Here is a 21,537-nt window from a genome sequence, read left to right on the forward strand (position 1 = left end):
AATGTTATTAGTATGACACTCGTGGCATTTGTATGTTATTTCCTAAGTCTCTTCCTCCAAAAAAACCTCCCCATACTCCCACCCATCCCCAAAACTGTTAGGTGCCCCTTCTACGTGCTCTAATAGCACCCTGGCCTTTACCATAAGGTGATACTTACAGCATTATTTAATTGCCTGTAAAACTGCTCTGTATTTGTCTCAGCTAATTTATCTTATCCCCTGCTGACACCCAGCATCTAGTAGCTTGGACATAATAGGAGCTAAAAAATATTTTTAAATGAAAATGAGTGAATGAAAGAATAAATGAATGAATGAATGTTTCCAAGATCTAAAGCAAAATTTACTGACAATATCATTAATAAAATGAGCACACATGTATTTTACATACATCAGGATGTGGTTCTCCAGTTTTCTGACATTATAAAACTGTTCTGCTTAATGCTGTGCACTTGGAAACTCTTAAGAAAAATTACTGCTCAATCAGTATCTAGCAGTGCCAGGAGGGAAAGGTACTTAATGCAGAAAATAGAAGCCAGGAGATAGTAATTCTCCTCACTTCCTGTTGTTCAGTATGTAAATTTTTCTTACTTTAAACCATCACATCCTCCTTCCCTGTAGAATGATAAATGTATAATTGATGTCACACTTTTTCAAAATATTTTAATAATATATGTTAACAGGCTCCTTCATTTGAAAATCTATTCCAAAACAAAATTCAAAATACAGAATAATCTGTGTACCTGACGATGCTTTTTGCAGTGCTACTTCATAACACAGAAAGACTGAGTGAAAGCCAAACGGGCAATGTATCCATTTACCTAATGCCCCACTAGATATCTCCACTTGAATAGTGAATAACAATCACATTTAAGAGGTGTTATGGGTTAAACTGTGTAGAGGTCCTAACCCTCAGTGCTCATCATGCATCCTTATTTGGAAATAGAGTCTTTACAGAGGTAAACAAGCTAAAATAAGGTCATTTAGGGTGGACCATAATCCAATATAACTGGTGTCCCTATAAAAGGGGGAAATTTGGACAGAGAGACAGACATGCACAGAGGGAATATGATGTGAAGACACGCAGGGAGCAGACAGCCTGTGACTGGAGTGATGCATCCACATGCCGAGGACCATCAAAGATGGCTGGCAAACATCAGGAGCTAAAAGAGGCAAGGAAGGGCGCCCCCCAGAGCTGTCAAAAAGAGCAGGGTCCTGCCGACACCTTGATTTTGGACTTTCAGCCTCCAGAACCGTGAGACGATAACATTCTGTCGTTTTAAGCCACCCAGTCTTGGGTACTATGTTGTGGCAGGAAACTAGGATAGGTTAAAAGCAGAGCCTCTTGCTTCCCCCTCCTCCACCAAACCTACTCCTCTCCCCTGTTCTCTATCCCAGATAGAGGGCCCAGTATCATCACCGCCTCCTCTTTGCCTCACACTCTGTGTTCAACCCATCAACAAGTTCTGTCAGCTTCAACTTCAAGATCTGGATACTAGCCAGCAGCTCGTCACGTCCGCACCTCATCCACTGCTAACGCCTCCATCCAAGCCACCAACATCTCCAGACACCCATGGGAGCTTGCTGGCCAGCCCCTGGAGTCCTGGTCTCTATGAAGAGACCACAGTGATCTCTCTTCAGGATGTGAATCAGATCACGACACTTCCGCTGTACTGTTCCAGAAGCCTCCTGCATCCCTGGATTATGGTCAATACACCACCTCCTTTGGGTCAGTTAGTGAGGTTTCTAGCCAAGAAGATGACCAGCCTCACCTAGGTCCAGGGATGCTTGCAAGAAGGTAGTTAGTCTCTGTGTGTAGGCTCCTAGAGTATGTACATATGCTCAACTCTTAATTACATTTTTAAAGCCTTTTTTGTATGTATCTACACATTGTATTGAAAGATATTTTCTCTCTCTTTTTTCCCCTCAACTTTTTTTAAAAAAATGATAACTGGTATTTACTGTACTCACCACCTCTCAGGTGCTGTGTTAAATGCTTATTGTGAATTAATTCACTTAATCCGTACCACAAACCTACAAGGTATGTACTATTATCATCCCTATTTTATAGTTAAGTTAACTGAGGCCCACAAATGTTATGTGACTTGCCTCAGGTGACTCAGCTAGCAAGAGGAGGTAGGATCAGAGCCCAGGCCACTGGCCCCTGAGCCTGCAGCACCCTTAATCATTAAGCTACAATGTGGCCTCTTTCTTTTCCCAGTTCTAACAAGCTTTGGCTTTGTTTCTACTGGCACAGTGTTACTCGTTGCCACATTTGTGTTACCATATGGTCACTGCACCTTTTACAATATAAAAGGCGTTCTTTGTCCAGTTTAATGCCTTTTGCCTTGCATTCTACTTAGCAGACTTCATGAAACGGGATTATTATGAGGATATTAAATAAGGTATTTAGTCTTTCACTTGCTCAAAAATATGTATTGAGCACCTGCTATTGGCCAGGAACAAATCTAGGGGCTATGGATACAGTCCCTGGCCTCACTGAGTTGACATTCTATTGAGAGCAGGGTATTCTTCATGAAGAGGAGTGCTTGGCAAATAGACGGCTCTCAATGCATCGTAGCCGTTACCATTATTAGTATATAAAGTTGGACAGGGAATACGCAGGGACTAAATTGATTTTTTTTCTAAGTTGTTAACCAGCATCAAAACCTTTCAGCCATTATTGAATTTCAATCTCCGAAGATTTTACTGAGTCCTTAAAATGGTTTAGATACTTGTAGAATATTTTCTAAAGTATGGTTTGTGATTATCTAAACTTACTAGTTTGTTTGTTTTTTTTTAAATAAAACTAAACAAGGAAGCAAGAAAACAGCAACAAAAAACACAATGCTGATGGGGTGTGTGTCCAGGTACGGAATCTCTTTTCCCCCACACCTTTCCTCCCTGAAGGATACACACATGTTTCTAACGCACCTTGTTTACTGAGTAGCTTCAGAGGTTAGCACAGGATGACAACTAGAGGGCCCTGAAAGGAGAAAATGATGCCCATCCCACTCTTCTGACCTGAAGCCCAAATTCTGATTTCAAGGGAAATGAGGTATGAGGTTTGGAATCTTGCTAACCCCAAAACTTAATGACTAAAATATAAACATACTGTATGTCCTAATCCAGCTGGTACTGCTTAGTTGCACAATGGAAAACTTCTACTTCCTCCTCTGCACTAGGAAGACAGGAAGTGTAAGGAGGATTACCCACTACAAACAGTCAAAATCCCAGCAGGAGGATGTTTCACTCTTACACAAAATAAAAAGGCTCAAACGTTATTCCATTTAGGCAATAAATTAAATAGAAAGGAGAATTGGAAGGAACACTTCAAAAAAAAAAAAAAAAGACAGGATTCTGAAATAGAGAGGCAGCCCTGAAAGAAGCAGAAATACAGTTTGAATAACTCTGATCCCATTTATTTCTTATTAACATTCATGACAAAAATGGTCAGTTTGTTCTCATAAAATCTATGCGGCTTACTCTACCTGTCACCCTAGGGAATGTGCCTTTCAATTTCCTTGACACATAATTTTATTAGAAGTATCATGAAATGTCAAGCTAACCAGCATCTGGGAAAGGGACTGTCCAACACTCTCAGCAGCGCCCAGACGGAAGCTCATGGAGGGTAAAGTTCACCTACTAAAACTCATTCATCCTGACAGTAGGCTTCCCCAAGTGACAGCTCTGCTGCAAAAAGCCAGCAACATCAAAGTTTCTGCAGGTTTTTCCTAAGGGCCAAGCCCATGGATTTAAAATCGGGGCAATTCTGGTATACTTGCACATTATTTGCATACATCTATCTGGTCTTCAAATTAAAGTTCTATTACAACACTCCTTTCTGTGCCATTTTGTAATGTGTAGTTTCTCATTTCCTTCTTTCTCCCTAAAAAAAAAAAATCACTCATATCCTCCACACTAAAAGGGTATAAGACACGTAGAGAGCTAGGGAAAGAATGAAGCTAAGTGAAAAGAAATATTTTCTAGGGCTGCTACTGCTCTCTGGGACACAGTTTGGAGAAAGGAGTTCTATGTGCCTCCATAGGAAATCATGTAGCCATACAGTCATATATATATACACACACACACATATATATTCAATACATATAATTATGTATAGAATATATAGTTAGATATATAAACATTTTCTAAATATACATTTATATATTATATATTCAAATCATTTATTTCTATAGGAAACAGTATAGTAAAAATTCCTTCTGTCTTCAAACTTCAGTGGGGAAAACAGTGTATTATTATACTAAGCCTATTTTAACCATCAATCAACTACCATTGTATTCTTTTTTTTTTACCATTGTATTCTTAAAGATAGCTACAAATGTGACAATACTCTAAACGAGTGGGTCTCAAGTGTTTTTACTCTCAGCACCCATTTACATCATTAAAGATTATTAAGAAACCCCAAAGAGCTCTATCAATATTTACCATATTGGAAATTAAACGGAGAAATGTTTAACTTAACATTTATTAATTCATTTAAAAATAAAAATCATAAACCCATTATATTTAATATAAATAATGTATTTTTATGGAAAATATATTTTCAAAAACCAAAAAATAGTGAGAAGGATTCCATTGTTTTTGCATTTTTGCAAATCTCTTTAACATCTGGCTTAAAAAGAGAAAATCTGCTTAATAGAAGACTTTCATATCTGCTTCTATATTCAGTCTGTTGTGACATAATGTTTTGGATGAAGCGTATGAAGAAGATTAGGTATCACACAGATAGTTATTGAACGTGGGAGGAGTATTTTAAGAGCCTCTTCAAATAATTGTGAATATTCTTCCTTGATACTATACCAACATGTGACAAATGATAGTTTCTTAAAAGTTTGTTGCTATGTGGAATCTACTACCATACACTGATGAACTTTTCCTACTCTGTTACATGAAAATCTATCAGTCTATCTTGTTAACCAGGATTTTGGAACATCATGCACTGGCCATTTGGAAAACATTAGCTCCCTGAGTTAAATAGATTCCCTTAATGTTGAAGCATTTCATTACACAGTTTTTAAAAAACGATGCTCGTTAATATCACCACCAGTCTCATCAAAAAAATTTAAGCATTAGAAAACTGCCAAGCTCATGACGGCAAATACAAATTTTCCAAAAATCCAATTTTTCTATGAAAGTTTAGATTTTATCATTGACAACAAAAACTATTAGTTGTTTTCCTAGAAGTGGCATGTTCGTTTTGCTCATTTTCAGCAGAATACCTGTCAAATACCCAAGTCTGCATAATCATGGTCTGTCAGTTGTTTTTTCAAATAAAAATGTTGTTCCATGAAAAAAACAGCTTGTTCAGCTCTCGGTTCATCCACATGTGTGCTGTTCCTCAAGATAACCATCAGACTGTGATATGCAGCAGAAGTGCTTGAGGTATATTTCCCACTTAATATATTCCCACAGAATATTAAAACTACATTCAAGAATAGGTATTTATAAATATAACAGATTCTACTGCTTCATCAAAGGCATTCTTACGTAAATCTGGCTTTTTTTTTTTTTAATTGCAAGCGTGCAGCAGTGAAGAACAGAATGGCTACTAGTTCGGTTTGGTGTCACTGCTTTGATTCGTGGTGAGCTACCGGAAGTTTTACCACTGTTGCTTTTTCAGCATCAGTGCAAATAACAACACAGTGAAAAAGGCAAGCAACCTCTTAGTTTTATAAACTATTATAAACATAGTTTACTATGTTATAAACTACTATAAAAATAGTTCTGACCTTACAGACCTGCCTGAGTTTCAGGAACGCCCACAGGTCTGAAGACCACACTTGGAGAATCACTGCTCCAAACAGACACTATGAACCTTCATCGCTGCTTACAAACCACAGAAATTTTAAATTCCCCAAAACCTATACTGTCTCTAGCATAAAATCAAATTTAGATGTGATTAATCACGGAATAGCCTTCAGTCAAGGCTCCCACTGATGAAACAATTGTCTGTTTCCAATCTAAGCAAAAGCAAAGGGGGATTTCTGCTGAATTGATTTCCCCTTTGCAAAGGCTACAGGAGGGCTTCTCCTGTTTAAAGAGAAGGGCCATCTAAAAAATGAACTCTCTTTCCAAATTCTGAATCTAATGCATAGAACTTAAAACATGGAATTTTAGTATAATGAGAAAGTTAAGGAGGGAAAAAAAAAATTGTTTCCATCTAATTTGATCATTTCTCCTTTTCATTCAGTAATTATATTTTTCATTTCTAAAATTTCTATTTAGTTTTTTTTTTTCTAAATTCATCTGTTCCTTTTTTATCTCGTCTCATTCTCTTCCATCCTTCACATCTTTGAACAGTTTATTTCTTGGGCTGGGAAGCTGCCATTTGTTGTGCCTGCTAACTCTCTTTTGTGGCTCTTTCTTCATTTGGTTTATGATATTTGACTCTGTGCTACCTTTACCGGCAGTTATTTTCCATGAGAGTCCTGCATTTCCTAGGTAATCTCTATGAGACAGTTTTGGTTTTGCCTCTGCTCCAGCTCTGTGATGTCAGGATCAGTTTCAAAGTTAATTTCTCAGGGTTTCTGCATTTCATTGTCAGTGCCAGTTTGGACCCCACAACTGCCAATAGCATTGATCTGAAGAAACTGATTCCTCTTGGGTTACTCTTTTTCCATCCAGGGCAGGCAGCAGTTTCCTTGCTGGTCCCCAGAGACCACTGTGGAATCCCAAGCTAGGGGACAGTTTCATTCTGTATTAGAGAAACAAAGAAGACTGGACTGGGATCCTACCCTACTGTGTACCAATTATATCAGAGCATCAAATTTGCCCTCTCTGCTGGGTCACTTTCATTACCATATAATACATCATCGCTGCTCCCATCTCAAGAAAATTTGTCTTGACCCTACTTCTACCAGCTGCTGACATCCTACTCCCCTTTACTGTAAAACTCCTCAAAAGAATCATCTTTACTTGCAGGTTCCAATTTCTCTCCTCCCATTTTCTCATAAAACCACTCTAAATATGCTCTTTCCCCCACTGTCTTTTAAATTACTCCTGCCGAGGTCACCAGTGTCCTCCATGTTGCTAAATCATGCAATGGTCAATTCTCTATTCTCATCTCAGTCTATCTGGAGCTTTCGGCAGAGTCGATCACTCCATTCTCCCTGATACACTTTCTTCACTTGGCTTTCAGGATTTCATAATCTCCTGGTCTTCATATATTTACTGGTCATTTCTTCTCAGTCTCCTCTGCTGGTTCCTCATTTTCTCCCCAGTCTCCAACCAAACCCAACCCTCAGTCCTTGGTCCTTCTCTTTCTTTCATCTACTCACATTCCCTAAGGAATCTCATTCATTTAAAGGCTTGAAATACTATCTATATTCTAAAGACTCCAAGAATATTTGACATTTTCAATTGCACCTCCAAGGGACATAGTCTAAACGCGTCCAAAATCTAACTTCAGATCTTTCTCCTATATAAGCTGTACCGCCACAATCTTCCCCACTGTGGTTAGGGACAATTTCTTTTGTAACTCCTCTCTTTTTCTCACTACTCTACAGCCAATCCATCAGCAAATTCTAATGGCTCTACTTTCAAAATATACCCAGAATCCGACTTATCACTACCTCTAGTGCTACGGCCCTGATCAGAGCCACTAACATATTTCTTCTTATTATAGCAGCTTCCCCAGCTGATCTCCCTGCTTTCAAACCCTTTCCCTCTTACAGTCAATTCTCAACCTCAAAACCAGGGTTATCCCTTTGAAGTGAAAATCAGATGATGTCATTCCTCTGCTTGAAACAATACAATGACTCCTTACTTCCCTCAGAGTAAAAGCAGAAGTCTTCACCCTGGCCAGAAGGTCATATATAATCTGCCTCCCCCATTAAGGATGACCTCTTTGAACATCTCTCTTAAAACTCTCACTCGCTCCATTCTAGCCACAAGAGACCCCGTGCTGTCCCTCAAACATGTATCAGGCGTGTTCCCATGGCCTGCAACACTCCATCTACAGGTATTTGCATGGGCCCCCACGTTTATTTGTTCACATGTCACCTCATCAATAAAGCCTACCCTGACCACCCAAGATGTCAAGACTGATGCCATACACATCAAGAGAGTGTGAGAAGGTTGATTCCTCCCATAGTAAGACTATCCAGGAAGAGCAGGGCAGCCTCCCAAACAGGCTGAAAATGTCTTGAGAGAAAAGAGAAAGGAGACTGGCTGGGCTTTATAGTAGTTAATGGGTGGCGCTGGGGTAAGGGTTCCCACGTGTGGGCCAGGTCGGTGTGATTTAAACGTCCCACCAGCACCAAAGGAGGGGGCAACTAGGCTTTCTTCTCTGCTTGCCCAGGTGTGGGGCAGAGGGGACGGGGGTGGCGGAGCTTCAAAGCAGTCAGTTAACGAACATCTACATGGAGTCATTCTCTTTATTACAACTGCACAGTTTTAACAGGATAACCCCTCCTCCTCCCTCTGCCTCTACCCCTGATATTCTCCATAACACTTATTTTTGGCCACACTATATAATTTACTTACTTGTTAGGTTTACAGTTTATTGTCAGCCTGTTTATTATCTATTAGAATATAAACTCCATGAGGGTAGGATTTTTGTCAATATTGTTATATATTTTGTATATACTGTATATATCAGTGTTAGGATACAGAACTTAGGACCATGCCTAGAATATCGTAGGTGCCCCCAAATTACTTGTTGAATGAATTAATGAATGGTAAGATAAGAAATTTGCTCATTATTCAAAGAATCACTATTGAAAGTGTTCTCAGACAGAGGTGTTTATAATAAATGATATGGGAAGTTCTTGAAAGTATATTTCTATATTATTCAATACTAAAAAATCACTGAGAAGTATTTTTAACTATGCAAGTGTTTGTATGTCTATGAGCTTATGAATACAGAAACTATGTTCTGTTCATCTTTGTCTCCTTGGTGCCTAGATCAGAGCCCAACAGTGAGGCAGTTAGCAGATACTGGTCACTATATATGAATGAATCAATGAACAAATGAAAAGAAAGATCTGACATTAGCAACTGCATCACATTTTAAAAATGAGCCACCTACAATAGTTTATTAAGTGGTTGAGCACAGCATAGTTCAGGAGATGTTACTTTTTCAAAATAGAGCTTGTTTTTAATGTTTTTATCGGTTGTCTAGGGAGAAAACACTCCATAGGTGTTATCTGTAAAAAAAGCTATAAGGAATTTAGGTTCTGCCTTTTAAAAATAAATTATTAATTAAAAAGGAGAACTCTGTGACTTTGTTTATGTTTCACATAAAACATCCTAGCTATATGCTTTAATAAACCAATTAATTTGTTGAGAATTATAGTTTTAAATGTAGTAATGTGTGAAAACTCTCCTGAATAATAAAAAGCAAGTCTGCTCTATTAATCTAGGAATTTATAAAATTTAGGTATATTTTAACAAATCAGAGTGAGGAAGAAACTGTGATGCCGAGACTCGCCTGTATGCTGCCCGGTGTCTCTGCAGGGCGACTGCAGCCAGCTGCAGCCTGACCTCCACCACAATCTCTAGCTCGCCAGCCGAACACTGAGAGAGGTTCTTATGGCCTGGATTCTCCATCTCTGACACAAGGAAGTTGAGCCTGTCTTCAGCTTCTGTCAGTAAAATTGACTAAAGAAAGAACAACACACAATCACCCAAGTTCAGAAATAATACAAATCATGTCTCATTCTTATTCATCAAATATTTCTCATGTACTGAAAAGTAACAATGAATGGAAGACCTAAAAGTAAATCTGAACAAAATCATCAGAGAAGAGAGCTCAGTGAACAGGAAAAAGACAACAGGGAATGAAAAGGGAAGTAATGGCAAGAGTAAGTGTGTAGCAGACCTACTAGAGCATGGACTTGAGGATATAGGGAGGGGGAAGGGTAAGCTGTGACAAAGTGAGAGAGTGGCATGGACATATATACACTACCAAACGTAAAATAGATAGCTAGTGGGAAGTAGCCGCATAGCACAGGGAGATCAGCTAGGTGGTTTGTGACCACCTAGAGGGGTGGGATAGGGAGGGAGACGCAAGAGGGAAGAGATATGGGAACATATGTATATGTATAACTGATTCACTTTGTTATAAAGCAGAAACTAACACGCCACTGTAAAGCAATTATACTCCAATAAAGAGGCTAAAAAAAAAAAAAAGAGTAAGTGTGTAGGGCAGTGACCCTTTATTGCATGCACAGCCAGTGCCCATACTTGCTTATTCATAGTAGCTGTGTTCTAGAAAGTTGCTGCAAACACTGAGTCAGCTAATACTGAAGCATTGCTCCTAGGGAAATACAGGGATAGGTTCCTACGAGCCTCTGGTCACACCATTTTTGTCAGCTGATCAGTATATAACCTTGTTTAATGTGTGTTTATGTTTAAAGACACATTATTGAATATACAGCGTAGATTCATTAACCTTGAACTCACAGCCAATAACTCTACAACTCATGCCTGATTGAAGTTGTCTAACACACATATTTTCTCCAAAAGGCACATCACAGCCTCCTTGCACTTAGGATTACTAGACAGCTCTTCAGCACTATGCATTAGGGGCCATTTCAAATAGTGAAAAGATCAACAAAAGACCCCACAAAAATGCAAAAAGCTTGGCAATAAATGAAAAGGACACTTGTTTATAGTATGAAAGTGGAAAGAAAAAGTCAGCATTGCCTTGTTCAGCTCAGCTGGGAATGTGCATATCAGGCAACTCAAAGTTTTCTATGCTCTGTGCCTGTCCCCAAATGACCACCAAGGAGCAAAGAGTATTGATTTGGGAGTTACAATTAAATTTTAGCAGATAAGCAAGTTAGCAGATACTGAATCTGTGAATAATGAGGATCAACTGTATTTCAAATTAAACTATGGTAACCTAACTGGTAATGTAAAGATAATGAGATTTTACAGTTGACAATCAATACTAAATAGCAATAGCAATACTAAATAGGAACATGGCAAAAAGGAAAGGGACCAACCAATCTTTCAAGGAACAGGTCTCTAAAACCTTGTTTGTATAGAGCAGTAAATACTATATAAGGACTAGGGTAATTTAGTATAATGGTTAAGAACATAATCTGTATTTTATTAGTTGTATGGCATTAGTGAATTTCTTACTGTCTAAGCCTCAGTTTATTCATGGTTCAGCACAGTACAGTTCAAAAATGATTAATATGTACATCACAGAGTTGTGAGAATTAAATAATCATGCAAAGTGCCTGTCACATAGTAAGCACTGAATAAATGGTACTGTTGTTGTTCCTGTTATCACCATTATTATTAGGAAACACCAAACAGGGCATGGAATGCTCAAATCCCATCAGATAATAAATCTTATTCCCCACGGAAACTTAATCAAGTTAAAAGGTCAAAGTTTGACACCTCTCGGCATCTGCTTTTCTCATGGAGAGTAGACTCCATCCCTGGCCCCAACCCATGCTTAGGCAAGAAAAACTAAGTGAGTAAGCACAGTCCTGAAAGTTGACTTGTCCAGGGCCTAACAGTGGGCTTTCTGGTAACGGATTCACTATGATTTGAAAATTCTTTTAAACTTACCTTTAGTGTGCTAAGTGCGAAGTCCTCTTTCATTTGTGTAAGCTGACAAAGTAAGCCTCCCTCATCCTTTAAACACACCTCTATAAGACACAACATTTTGGAAGAACTAAGGATATCTGTGGTTAGCTTAAATATTAATTCTAATTTACAAAACTCATCATTAGTTGGGAAATTTAATGTTTAGAAACAACCACAATGATAATTAGAAACACACTGCTCTATCAAATGGTCCCTAAATATCAGACATTAGAAGACAGGCTGATTCTTAAATTCTGAATGGCTTGGTGATGCCATTCAAGTTATCGGCTACTGATATAAAATAGTGGTTCCTCACCTGGGATCCCTTAAGGTCCTCAAAGAATTGGGTTGGCCAGAAAGTTCGTTCAGGTTTTTCGTAAGCTGTTAGGAAAAACCCAAACGAATTTTTTGGCCAACCCAATATTTTGGGTCTTCCAGATATTTATAATATCTTGATAAGATCTCCTTGAAGTGTCAGTTCTGCTGATATGCTCCAAGACCTCCTTGGAAGTGTCAGTTCATGCCCCTCACTCTAAGAGCAGAGAGTGAGACCATTTGGAACAGCACAAACTACAATCCTCAAATATCTCAAAATTCCTACCCACAATCCAAAGTTAGCCCTCATTCTGAGCGAGGGAGCATTGAGAGAATTTAGATCACAAACTTTGCCTGCTATAGTAAGCCTGGCTTCTAGACTACAGAAGGGAGAAAAACTACAAGTCATTATTTGACTAGGAATTAATGCACAAATTACCCACCTAAAGAGACTAAGTTTGTCAAGTGGAAGAGGGAGTCCAGAATAACATGGAACTGAACACACCTGACTTCCTCCCTTCTTCCAACTTCAAGTTGCCTGGCTCTTCTCCTAAATTAGGAGACTCTGGAGCTAGAGGGTCAGCTGAGTATGAGGGAGGGCCCAGGAGAAAGATCTGGGACTAGGTCTTCTCCCCTAAGGGAAAGTGAGAGACAGGCAAGGATAGAAACGGAGGAACGCTAGGATGATACCAGAACATGAGAAATCCTGGCAAGAGGTTAATCCACCTCTTTCTCCTGCTCTCTCTGCCTCCTGAGTGACCCCAACCCGTGTGGCCCTCCCATGTTGTAGCATGCCCCGCCCTCTTGGGAGCTGTAAATAACAAACTCTGTTTTCAATGGCAGCCATCTCCTGATCTGTTGGCCTCACCACACCTGAATAATAATAAAACTTACACTTTAAAACAGAGACCAGTATTATTCTGATACTAAAACTAGACAAAGACACCATAAGAAAACTACACAATACATGTTATGAATATGGATGCAAAAATCTTCAACAAAATCCTAGCAAACAATCCAGCAACATATAAAAAGAATTATATACAACATGACCAAGTGGGATTTATCCCAAGAAAGCAAGGTTGGTTAAACACTCAAAAATCAACCAATATAATACATGCCTACAGATAGAATAAAAAACAAAGACCATATAATCATCTTAATAGACACAGGAAAAGCATTTAATAAAATCCAACACCTTTTCATGATAAAATCACTCAACAACCTAGGAATAGAAGAGAAATTCTTCTAGCTGATAAAGGACATCTATGAAAAACCCACAGTTAACATCATACTTAGTGGTTAAAAAAAAAAAAAAACACCTATTTTTAAGGCAACATTAATTCATTTGAAAAATATGTATATAGTTTTATGTGTATATATGGGCCATAAATCCCATCCGTGGGTATCTTATCCTATAGAAATATACACTACAGTATGGATATGTAGTGCTTCCACACTGTTCCCTAGAAACAAAGTGAACGCACAACAGGGGAATGGCTGAATAAACCACGGGCTGTTCACAGCATAAAACACCACACAGCCGGTTTAGGGGACCAAAGCAAATCAGCTGACTTGGAGTGGCTTAGCAAAGTTTTTTACATAAGAAATGCAAGAGGCAGAAAAATGTAAAATACATCATTTCTTAAATAAATGACAAATCCTATTTTGTATGTGCAGCTGACCCTTGATCAACATGGGGGTTAGGGACACTGACCCTCCATGCAGGTGAAAATCCACGTATAATTTATAGTTGGCACTTGGTATAGACGGTCCTCTGTATCCACAGTTCAGCATCTGCAGATTCAACCAGCCACAGATTGTGCAGTAATGTAATATTCACTATTGAAAAATATTGGTGTATAAACAGACCTGTGCAATTCAAACCTGTGTTGTTCAAGGGTCAACTGTATATAATGTAAGAAAGTGGACAAATACGCAGATATATTGGTGGATATGGATAGGCAGGTACCTAGACATAAGCACATATGTGTGTCATTAAGTGAGCTCAGAGAAAACCATGAAAGAATATCTACTGGAATGTTCATATGGATTATTGGGGGGTAGAGTGGGGGATAGGTGGGGAAAGGGAATAGAAAGAGAAATAAGCAAAAAAAAAAAAATAGAACAAAAGATTACCTTTCAAGTTTGGGAGGTTTGGTCTGCTTTTCTCATTAATAACACCATGGCAGACTGGTTTCATTTTGTGTTCTGGGACACAATTTATTGTTGCAGCCACATTTACTAAAAAGTATGCTTTAACAAAGGCAAACTTATTTAAGAGATGTTGCTGACCGACCGTAACCAGAATTAGAGGCAAGCCTTCGTTTATTAAATCATCAAGTGCCTAAAAAAAAATTTAAAAAAAAGACAAAGTAGTAAAATACTGTTTTCAGATATTATTAGCTTCAGTCCCCTTCTGCAGTCCTCATTTGGTGCAGGGTGAAGGAATTCAGGGATAGACATGAGGGAACATAATCGGCAGGTCCGTTGAGAGAGGCGTCACAACGATGCCAGCAGGTCCACAGTGCTCCTGCCGCTTCCCACCAGTTGGTTACCTGCCCCATGAGGCCAGCCCTGCCACACAGAGTGAGCCCAGTGCCGACAGCGAGGAGGGGACACCTTATCAAAATGGAGCAACTGACAAAGCTCATCAGCCATGCGTGCTGGCCGCTCTGCTTTAGCTCGAGTAAATTAGAGCTCGCAGGATGGGAAAAAGGGGAAGGACGGGAGGATACGCAAACCTCTTCCCAACTTAGAATCTGTGTCAGTCTTGAGAATCCCCACCTTGAGGACTCCCTCCACTTCCTGGTCCCCTCCCTTGCATGCACACTTCCTTGGCAATCATGCTAAGTGGTACCACTTTAAGTTCCTGACCAAACCTCAGTGCCACCTGGTCATCATCCTGCATTTTCCCAGTCCACTCACTCTTGCTGTCTCCTAGACAACCATTTCATGCTCTTCTTGTTTCTGAATTCTAACACTTTCTCCCCAATGCCCCTCCCAGCTAGTAACCTTGCTTCCTATACTTAAATGAGAAAACTGAAGCAGTCAGAGTAGTGTCCACAGACCTCACAGCTCCACCCCTCTCACCTATCCAAGCATCTGCCTCACTGCCCTGCCTTCCTTCCTGCTTCCTAAGGCTGGTGCCACCACTCAGGCCATCAGTCCTGTCCCCACTGGTATACTCAGCCATTCTCTCCTACATCATAAGTGCCCTTTCTAGCAAATACCATATGATATCACTTACATGTGGAATCTAAAGTATGACACAAATGAACTTATCTATGAAACAGAAACAGACACAGAGAACAGACTTGTGGTTGCCAAGGGGAGAAGGTGGGGGAGGGATGCACTGGGAGTTTGGGGTTAGCAGACATAAACTATTATATATGGAATGGATAAACAACAAAGTCCTATTGTATAGCACAGAGAACTAAATTCAGTATCCTATGATAAACGATAATGTAAAAGAATATGAAAAATAATGTATATATATACATATGTATAACTGAATCATTTTGCTGTATAGCAGAAATTAACACAAAATTGAAAATCACCTATACTTCAATTTAAAAAAATGTTCCCTTTCTACAGAGACATTCCCATCAGCACACAGCCATGCTGTCTTCACCTCCATTTTAAAAACCAAAAACTCTCTATACCCTGACTTCCCCCTCCAGTTACTACCCTAATTCTCACTTCCCCTAACAGCAACAACCTACAAGGTTGTCAATATTCCAATCTCTCTCCTTTCATTGGCTTTTAAACCTACTCCAACCTTACACTGAAACCCTTTGGTCAAGGTCACCAATGGTCTACACTTGGCTAAATCTAATGGTTAATTCTCAGTCTTCGTATGCCATGTTACTTTAATCTAAGACACCATTATTTTATATGCCAATTAAACTTTCACATGTCCACAATTGTAAAATGCATTCTGATTGCAGAGCTATTAAATGTTTTTAAAAATTCATGTTTAAGACCTCGTGAATTATGGTAGTGCATTTCTCAGCAAAATTTGACACTATTAATCATTCCCTCTTCTGAAAATGCTTCTTCTCTTGGCTTTCAAGCCACCACACTCCCTTGGTTTCTTTCCTATTACATCCACTACTCCTTTTCCGTCTTCTTTGCTGGTTCCTCCTCTTTTCCTATACTTCTAAATATTGGAGTGTCCCAGGGCTCCATCCTCTTCCATCCCCTCATTCTCTCCCCTTCGATGATCTTAATCAGGCTCATGGTTTTAATCTCATCTAAATGCTGATTAAATCCCAAGTTTTTGTCTCTAGCTCCAACTTCTCTTCTAACTCAAGACTCATATAATCAACTTCTGACTCAATTCTTCCACTTGGATGTCTAACAGATATCTCAAACTCAACCTGTCCAAAACTGTATTCCTAGTCTCCCACACAAACACAAACACACACACACACACACACACACACACAGTATAAGTTCTATGAGGACTGAGAATCTGTCTGTATTACTGGTTAACTAATGTGTTTGATTGACAGTACCTGCCACACAGTAGACTCAATGGATTAGCTAAAGTGATCCTTTTAAAACACAAGTAGATCAGGCCACACCTCTGCCCTAAACCCTCCAGCGGCTCCTCCTTTTGTTCAGAGTAGGAGCGTAGGTGACAAAAGCCCTACAAGGCCCTTCTCCATCTGAGCACCCCACCACCATCTACCCTGTTACCTCTCTGACCTTGTCTCCAACTGCTCTCCCATCATTCACACAACTCTAGCCACACTGGCCAAGATGTCCCTCACTAAGCTAGACAATCCTGCCCCAGGGCCTTTGCACTCACTGTAGCCTGTTCTTAGATTATTCTTTCTCCAGATTTCATAGGACTTGCACCTTTACCTGCTTCAGGTCTGTTCACCAATGTCACCTCAGTGAGGACTAAGCTGATTGTCCCATTCAAAATTACAACCCCAGTCTAGCCCCATGTTCCCAATCCCCTTTATGAGCTGCTGGGTTCATTTTCCCCTACAGCATGGTTCACCTCCTAACATACTATATAATTTACTCATGTATAACGTGTACATATATATGTTTATTACTAGTCTTGCCCACTAAAATATAAGTTCCCTGAGGGCTTAGAATTTGTTTTGTTGATTAACTGATGTATTTATCTGACAGCACAAGAAGAGTACCTTGCACACAATAGGCTCTTATTAAATATTTGTTGAATTAATATAAAAGGCAGATGCTGGGGCTATGTATTCTAAAAAAAAAAAAAAAAAGAAATTATTTGCCCTACATGAACTAAAAAAAGAAAACCCTCACTGTTTGGGAGAGTATGAGGCAATGCTCGCAGTGGGGAGATCTGTTGCTGTTGTTCATTCTCCTTCCTTAAGCCCTTCTAAAGGGTGGAAAGCAATACCTGCCAAACAGCCAGACATGGAGCAGCTCTGAGCCTGACCTGGTAACAAATGATCGTGCTAAGGAAATGGTTGACATTCTCCATCTAGAAAAGAAACTTCAGACTGGCTGGGGGCGGGGTGTGTGTGTAGGAGAAGGTTTCTCTTTTCTATCCACAGCAAACAGTGATTTAATGAGCCCTGACAATTACACACAAACTCTTGAGGATCAAAAGAAGATTAATTAGTAATGCTATCCAACACTCCTTCCTCTCCCTCTATACAGAAAATATGAAGTGTAATCTGAAGCGTCTTAAGCAGACCAACAGTTCTGTTTTAAATTAATTAGCTAATAGAAATCAGTTTTCCATTATACAGTACTGTCAGTCTCTTTTTGTTTAAAAAGAAAAGAAAAAAAAAGATCAGACAAACATTCCTTTTATACCCAAGACCACTTTTATAACCAAAACCAAAAGAAGTGTTTTTAGGATGCCCTGGCATTTATGACTGGAAAGAAATAAATATTCCGAAGCATCCCAAGTTCTCAGAACACTAAAATGAAAGATGAATATGTATTTGTATCTTCCTAATACTAGTTCTTTCATTCCAGGCAACTTGCTTATAAATTAAAACAAATTTTAAGGCAAAAACAATGAATCATCTGAAGCATAATTAAAAGTGAAGTTTGTGGAATAAAATTAACAATAGAAAAGTAATAAGATTACATTTAATAAAAGGTAGATAAATTCCTACCAAAATTATGGAGGAAAAAAATAAAGCAATTTTGAGGAAATGTCTCTCAAAGTTATTTCATAAAAATTAATACTTAGTGAAACAGAATGCTGTTTCTGAGCATTTAAAAAAACCAAAAACTATGTGTACCCGTCTATATGCATTAACTATCACCTGCCTGTGTGAACCCCTTGCCCCTCTGTAACCCCCTTAACAATGGTTGCCCTACCACCCTTCCACTCCAACACTTCCTAGTGGACAAACTGCTGGGACTCTAAGATTTTTTTAATGACTTCATAAAATTTAAATGCTTTTAGGTCACCAAAAGTTTAAAACCCAACCATTCCATTAATGACAAGAATAAACCTATTGGGAAGGGCAGTCTGGTCCTCTCTTCGTAAAAAATAGTGGGGAAATCGGAGGAATTGCTTATAAAAATGTCATATGAAAACCTTCCTTTAGCTAATGCTATGATGGTAATCATACTGTAATACATAAACGTATCAAATCAATGCATTGTACACCTTAAACTTACACAATGTTATATGTCAGTTATACCCTCCAAAAAAATTGAAAAAGAAAAAAGAAAACCTTCCATACATTGGCTGAGAGGCAGTCTCAGACTGGGGCAATGGATCCGAGCAAAAGCAGTATTGAACAGGTGGGCTGTCACAAAATCCTTTACTGATGATCAAAGTTATTAGGTAACTAAGATAGATATTAGATACTTGGCATGGCTAGATAAGCAAACTGAATATGCATGTGTAACTGAAAACTGAGGAGCAGTGACTGATATTTGCTCCACCTGAAAACCAGATCAGTTTGGGTCCGACCGTATCTCTGGCCTCAATATTTGGAGATCAGACTCCATTACCAGACATAGAAGAGCATATTACACAGCAGATACTCAAAAACAAAGATTATACATACCAAACAGATTGAAATGACTCAAAAATTATGCACACTAAATATCCAGTATTTATAAAATATCATTATCCTTACCTGCATATTTTCTTTACTAGTAAGAGGTTTTCCCGAGTCAAATGATTGAAATAGCTGTCAATATACAAAATGTTAACATTAGAAACAAGAGTATTGAGAGCTCCTTTAGATGAAACTGTCAATGTGTTCTAAAACTATCTTAAATATAATTTTTGTTATAAAATTAATCCATGCTCTAGTCAGAAAAGACAAGTATAGTATAAAGAAGAAAGCAAAAATCAACATCTTTAGGTTGTCAATGTTAATATCTAGGTGACTTTACTACCAATTTCTTTTTGATGTATTTTAAAATTTTGTATATGTATTTGGATTCCTTTTCACTAAATGTTACATCATAATTATTTTCCCACACCATTAAGTTATTTGTAAACCTCGTCTAATAGCTCAGTAATGTTCTATCCTATGAATGTGGCATAATAACTTAACCTCTCTCCTATTGTTAGACATCTAAGAAGACCACTTCTCATCCTCACCCCACCATTCAGCCCTGGTTTGAATAATATTGGTGACTATTTTGCTGGTATTTCTGATTATAACCTTTGGATAGATTCCTGGAAGCAGAAGTGCTGGGTCATAAGATAAGACTATATTGAGAAAATTGAAAAGGGGTAGCTCAATCTACCTTCCACCCATGTTGTATGAAAATGCCAGGATTACTGCACTTTCAATAGCATTGCGTATTAGCACTTAAAATTGTTTTTGCCAGTTTGAGGTAAATTGTATTACTCTTCACAATGATGCTTTTTGTGGTTCTTCCCTTGTTTGTGAATTACCTGTTAATATGTTTGGCTCTAAATATAATACTGCATTAGAAAACATTCAATTCATTTGTCACAGAACATTGTTGTATCGTTATGAGGGTGCATCCCTTCTGGTACAGCTGCCCTTTTTAAAAGGTGCCCATTCTTAGATGTCAATACTAATACCACATCCACATGCTCTTGGTCACCTGGAAGTCACCAGCATCTTCCATGAACAGGCCACTCATATGTGCGTGGTATCCTACTTCGAGCACCTGTACCTCTTTGACTGAGGGCATTCTGTGGCCACAGGAGAGTTTCAGGAGAGGCTGAAAGTGCAGGGAGCAACCCCTACGAATGAGGGGCAAGAGACAGTCTCTCTGCAGGCCCCACCTGCCCATGGCGGGGATCTCATTAATGCTCTGTGGAGTGGTTTTCCTCGTCTCCCTGTCTGACTTTCCCACTCACTCACTGTTCTTCCTGGAATCATCTCTCAAACACACTAATTGTTCCCAAATCTTTGTCTCAGGATCTGCTTTTGAGGAACCCCTAAATCAAGACATCACATATTGCTCTTATCGGAAGAAAGTGCTGGTGAGTGTTTAAAAACATTTCTTTTTTTGAAGATATTCTTTATTTCCTTTAACACATTGAAAAGTGAGTAACTGAATCCAGGGAGAGACCTTTGGTGATATAATTTGAAGAGAGTTAATGATGGGACTTTAGATTTGGTGATGAGAGCAGAATCGAAATATGAGTATATTAAAAAAAAAAAATAGAATTTTTTTAAAAGCCCGTGAAAAGTTCAATCATAGGGCTTCCCTGGTGACGCAGTGGTTGAGAGTCCACCTGCCGATGCAGGGGACACGGGTTCGTGTCCCGGTCTGGGAAGATCCCACATGCCACGGAGCAGCTAGGCCTGTGAGCCATGGCCGCTGAGCCTGCGCATCCGGAGCCTGTGCTCCGCAACGGGAGAGGCCACAACAGTGAGAGGCCCGCGTACCGAAAAAAAAAAAAAAAAAAAAAAAAAAAAAAAAAAGTTCAATCATAATCTGTAAGACTTTTCCAGTAACTGCTTTACAACAGAAATTTAATTCATTAATCCTGTCTTTAAATAACTAGCCTGCAGCCTAATAACGTTGGCACCTATTTTAATTTTAAACCCTGAACGCACTTCCTCTTTTAATTACACTTTTTAAATTCCCAACTGAAGCTGGAAAAGCTGCAAATTAACTTTGAGAACACAAAATATGAAGTCATAATCCATCGGGAAACAATTCGCCCACACTTTTGTCTTACGAAAACTAGTTGATAAAAAATGAAGTTTGGAATTTATCTGTAAAAATGAGTTTCAGATCACTTGTCTATTTGTTTTGGTGAAAGCAGTAACCATTGAAAACTCTCGTTTCCTATTCTACCCAACGGGCTTCCCTTTCCTTCTTGTCTTCCGGACCCTAAATGTGGAGGGCCCCAAGTTTCAGTCCTCTGCCTTTTACTTTTCATTATCTGCCTTGGTCCCCAGCTGCTCTCCCCCAGTCCCATGACTTTAAATTTCTGCCGATGCTCCCAAATTTACCTGCAGCTTCAAACTCTCCCCTGAATTCCAGAACATATACTCTCTACACCTACCTAGGCTGTATCTCCACCTGCTTGTCCACTAGGAATCTCACACTTAACACGCTCTACGCCTGCCTTGGGGCAGCGGGACTCCCCATCTAAGTCAATGAAAACTCTTTGCTACCTGCTGCTCACATTGAACACTCTGTAGTCAGGTCTGACTTCTTTCTCTTACATCCCACATCTCAACCATC

The 21,537-nt window shown here is 39.0% G+C and overlaps 1 protein-coding gene across 1 annotated transcript in view; it reads right to left on the reverse strand.

The window, feature by feature from the left end:
• CFAP54 (cilia and flagella associated protein 54) overlaps positions 1-21,537 on the reverse strand; it is a gene marked incomplete at its 5' end in the record, with an annotated part of 297,105 nt that overhangs the window by 87,969 nt on the left and 187,599 nt on the right. Inside the window, 4 exon segments of the mRNA XM_079935999.1 lie at positions 9,452-9,621; positions 11,548-11,627; positions 14,020-14,227; positions 18,987-19,040. Of these exon segments, the coding sequence (XP_079792125.1) occupies positions 9,452-9,621; positions 11,548-11,627; positions 14,020-14,227; positions 18,987-19,040 (512 nt within the window).

This window comes from Stenella coeruleoalba, assembly GCF_951394435.1.
Source record: "Stenella coeruleoalba genome assembly, chromosome: 11".
NCBI classification, from domain to species: Eukaryota; Metazoa; Chordata; class Mammalia; order Artiodactyla; family Delphinidae; genus Stenella; species Stenella coeruleoalba.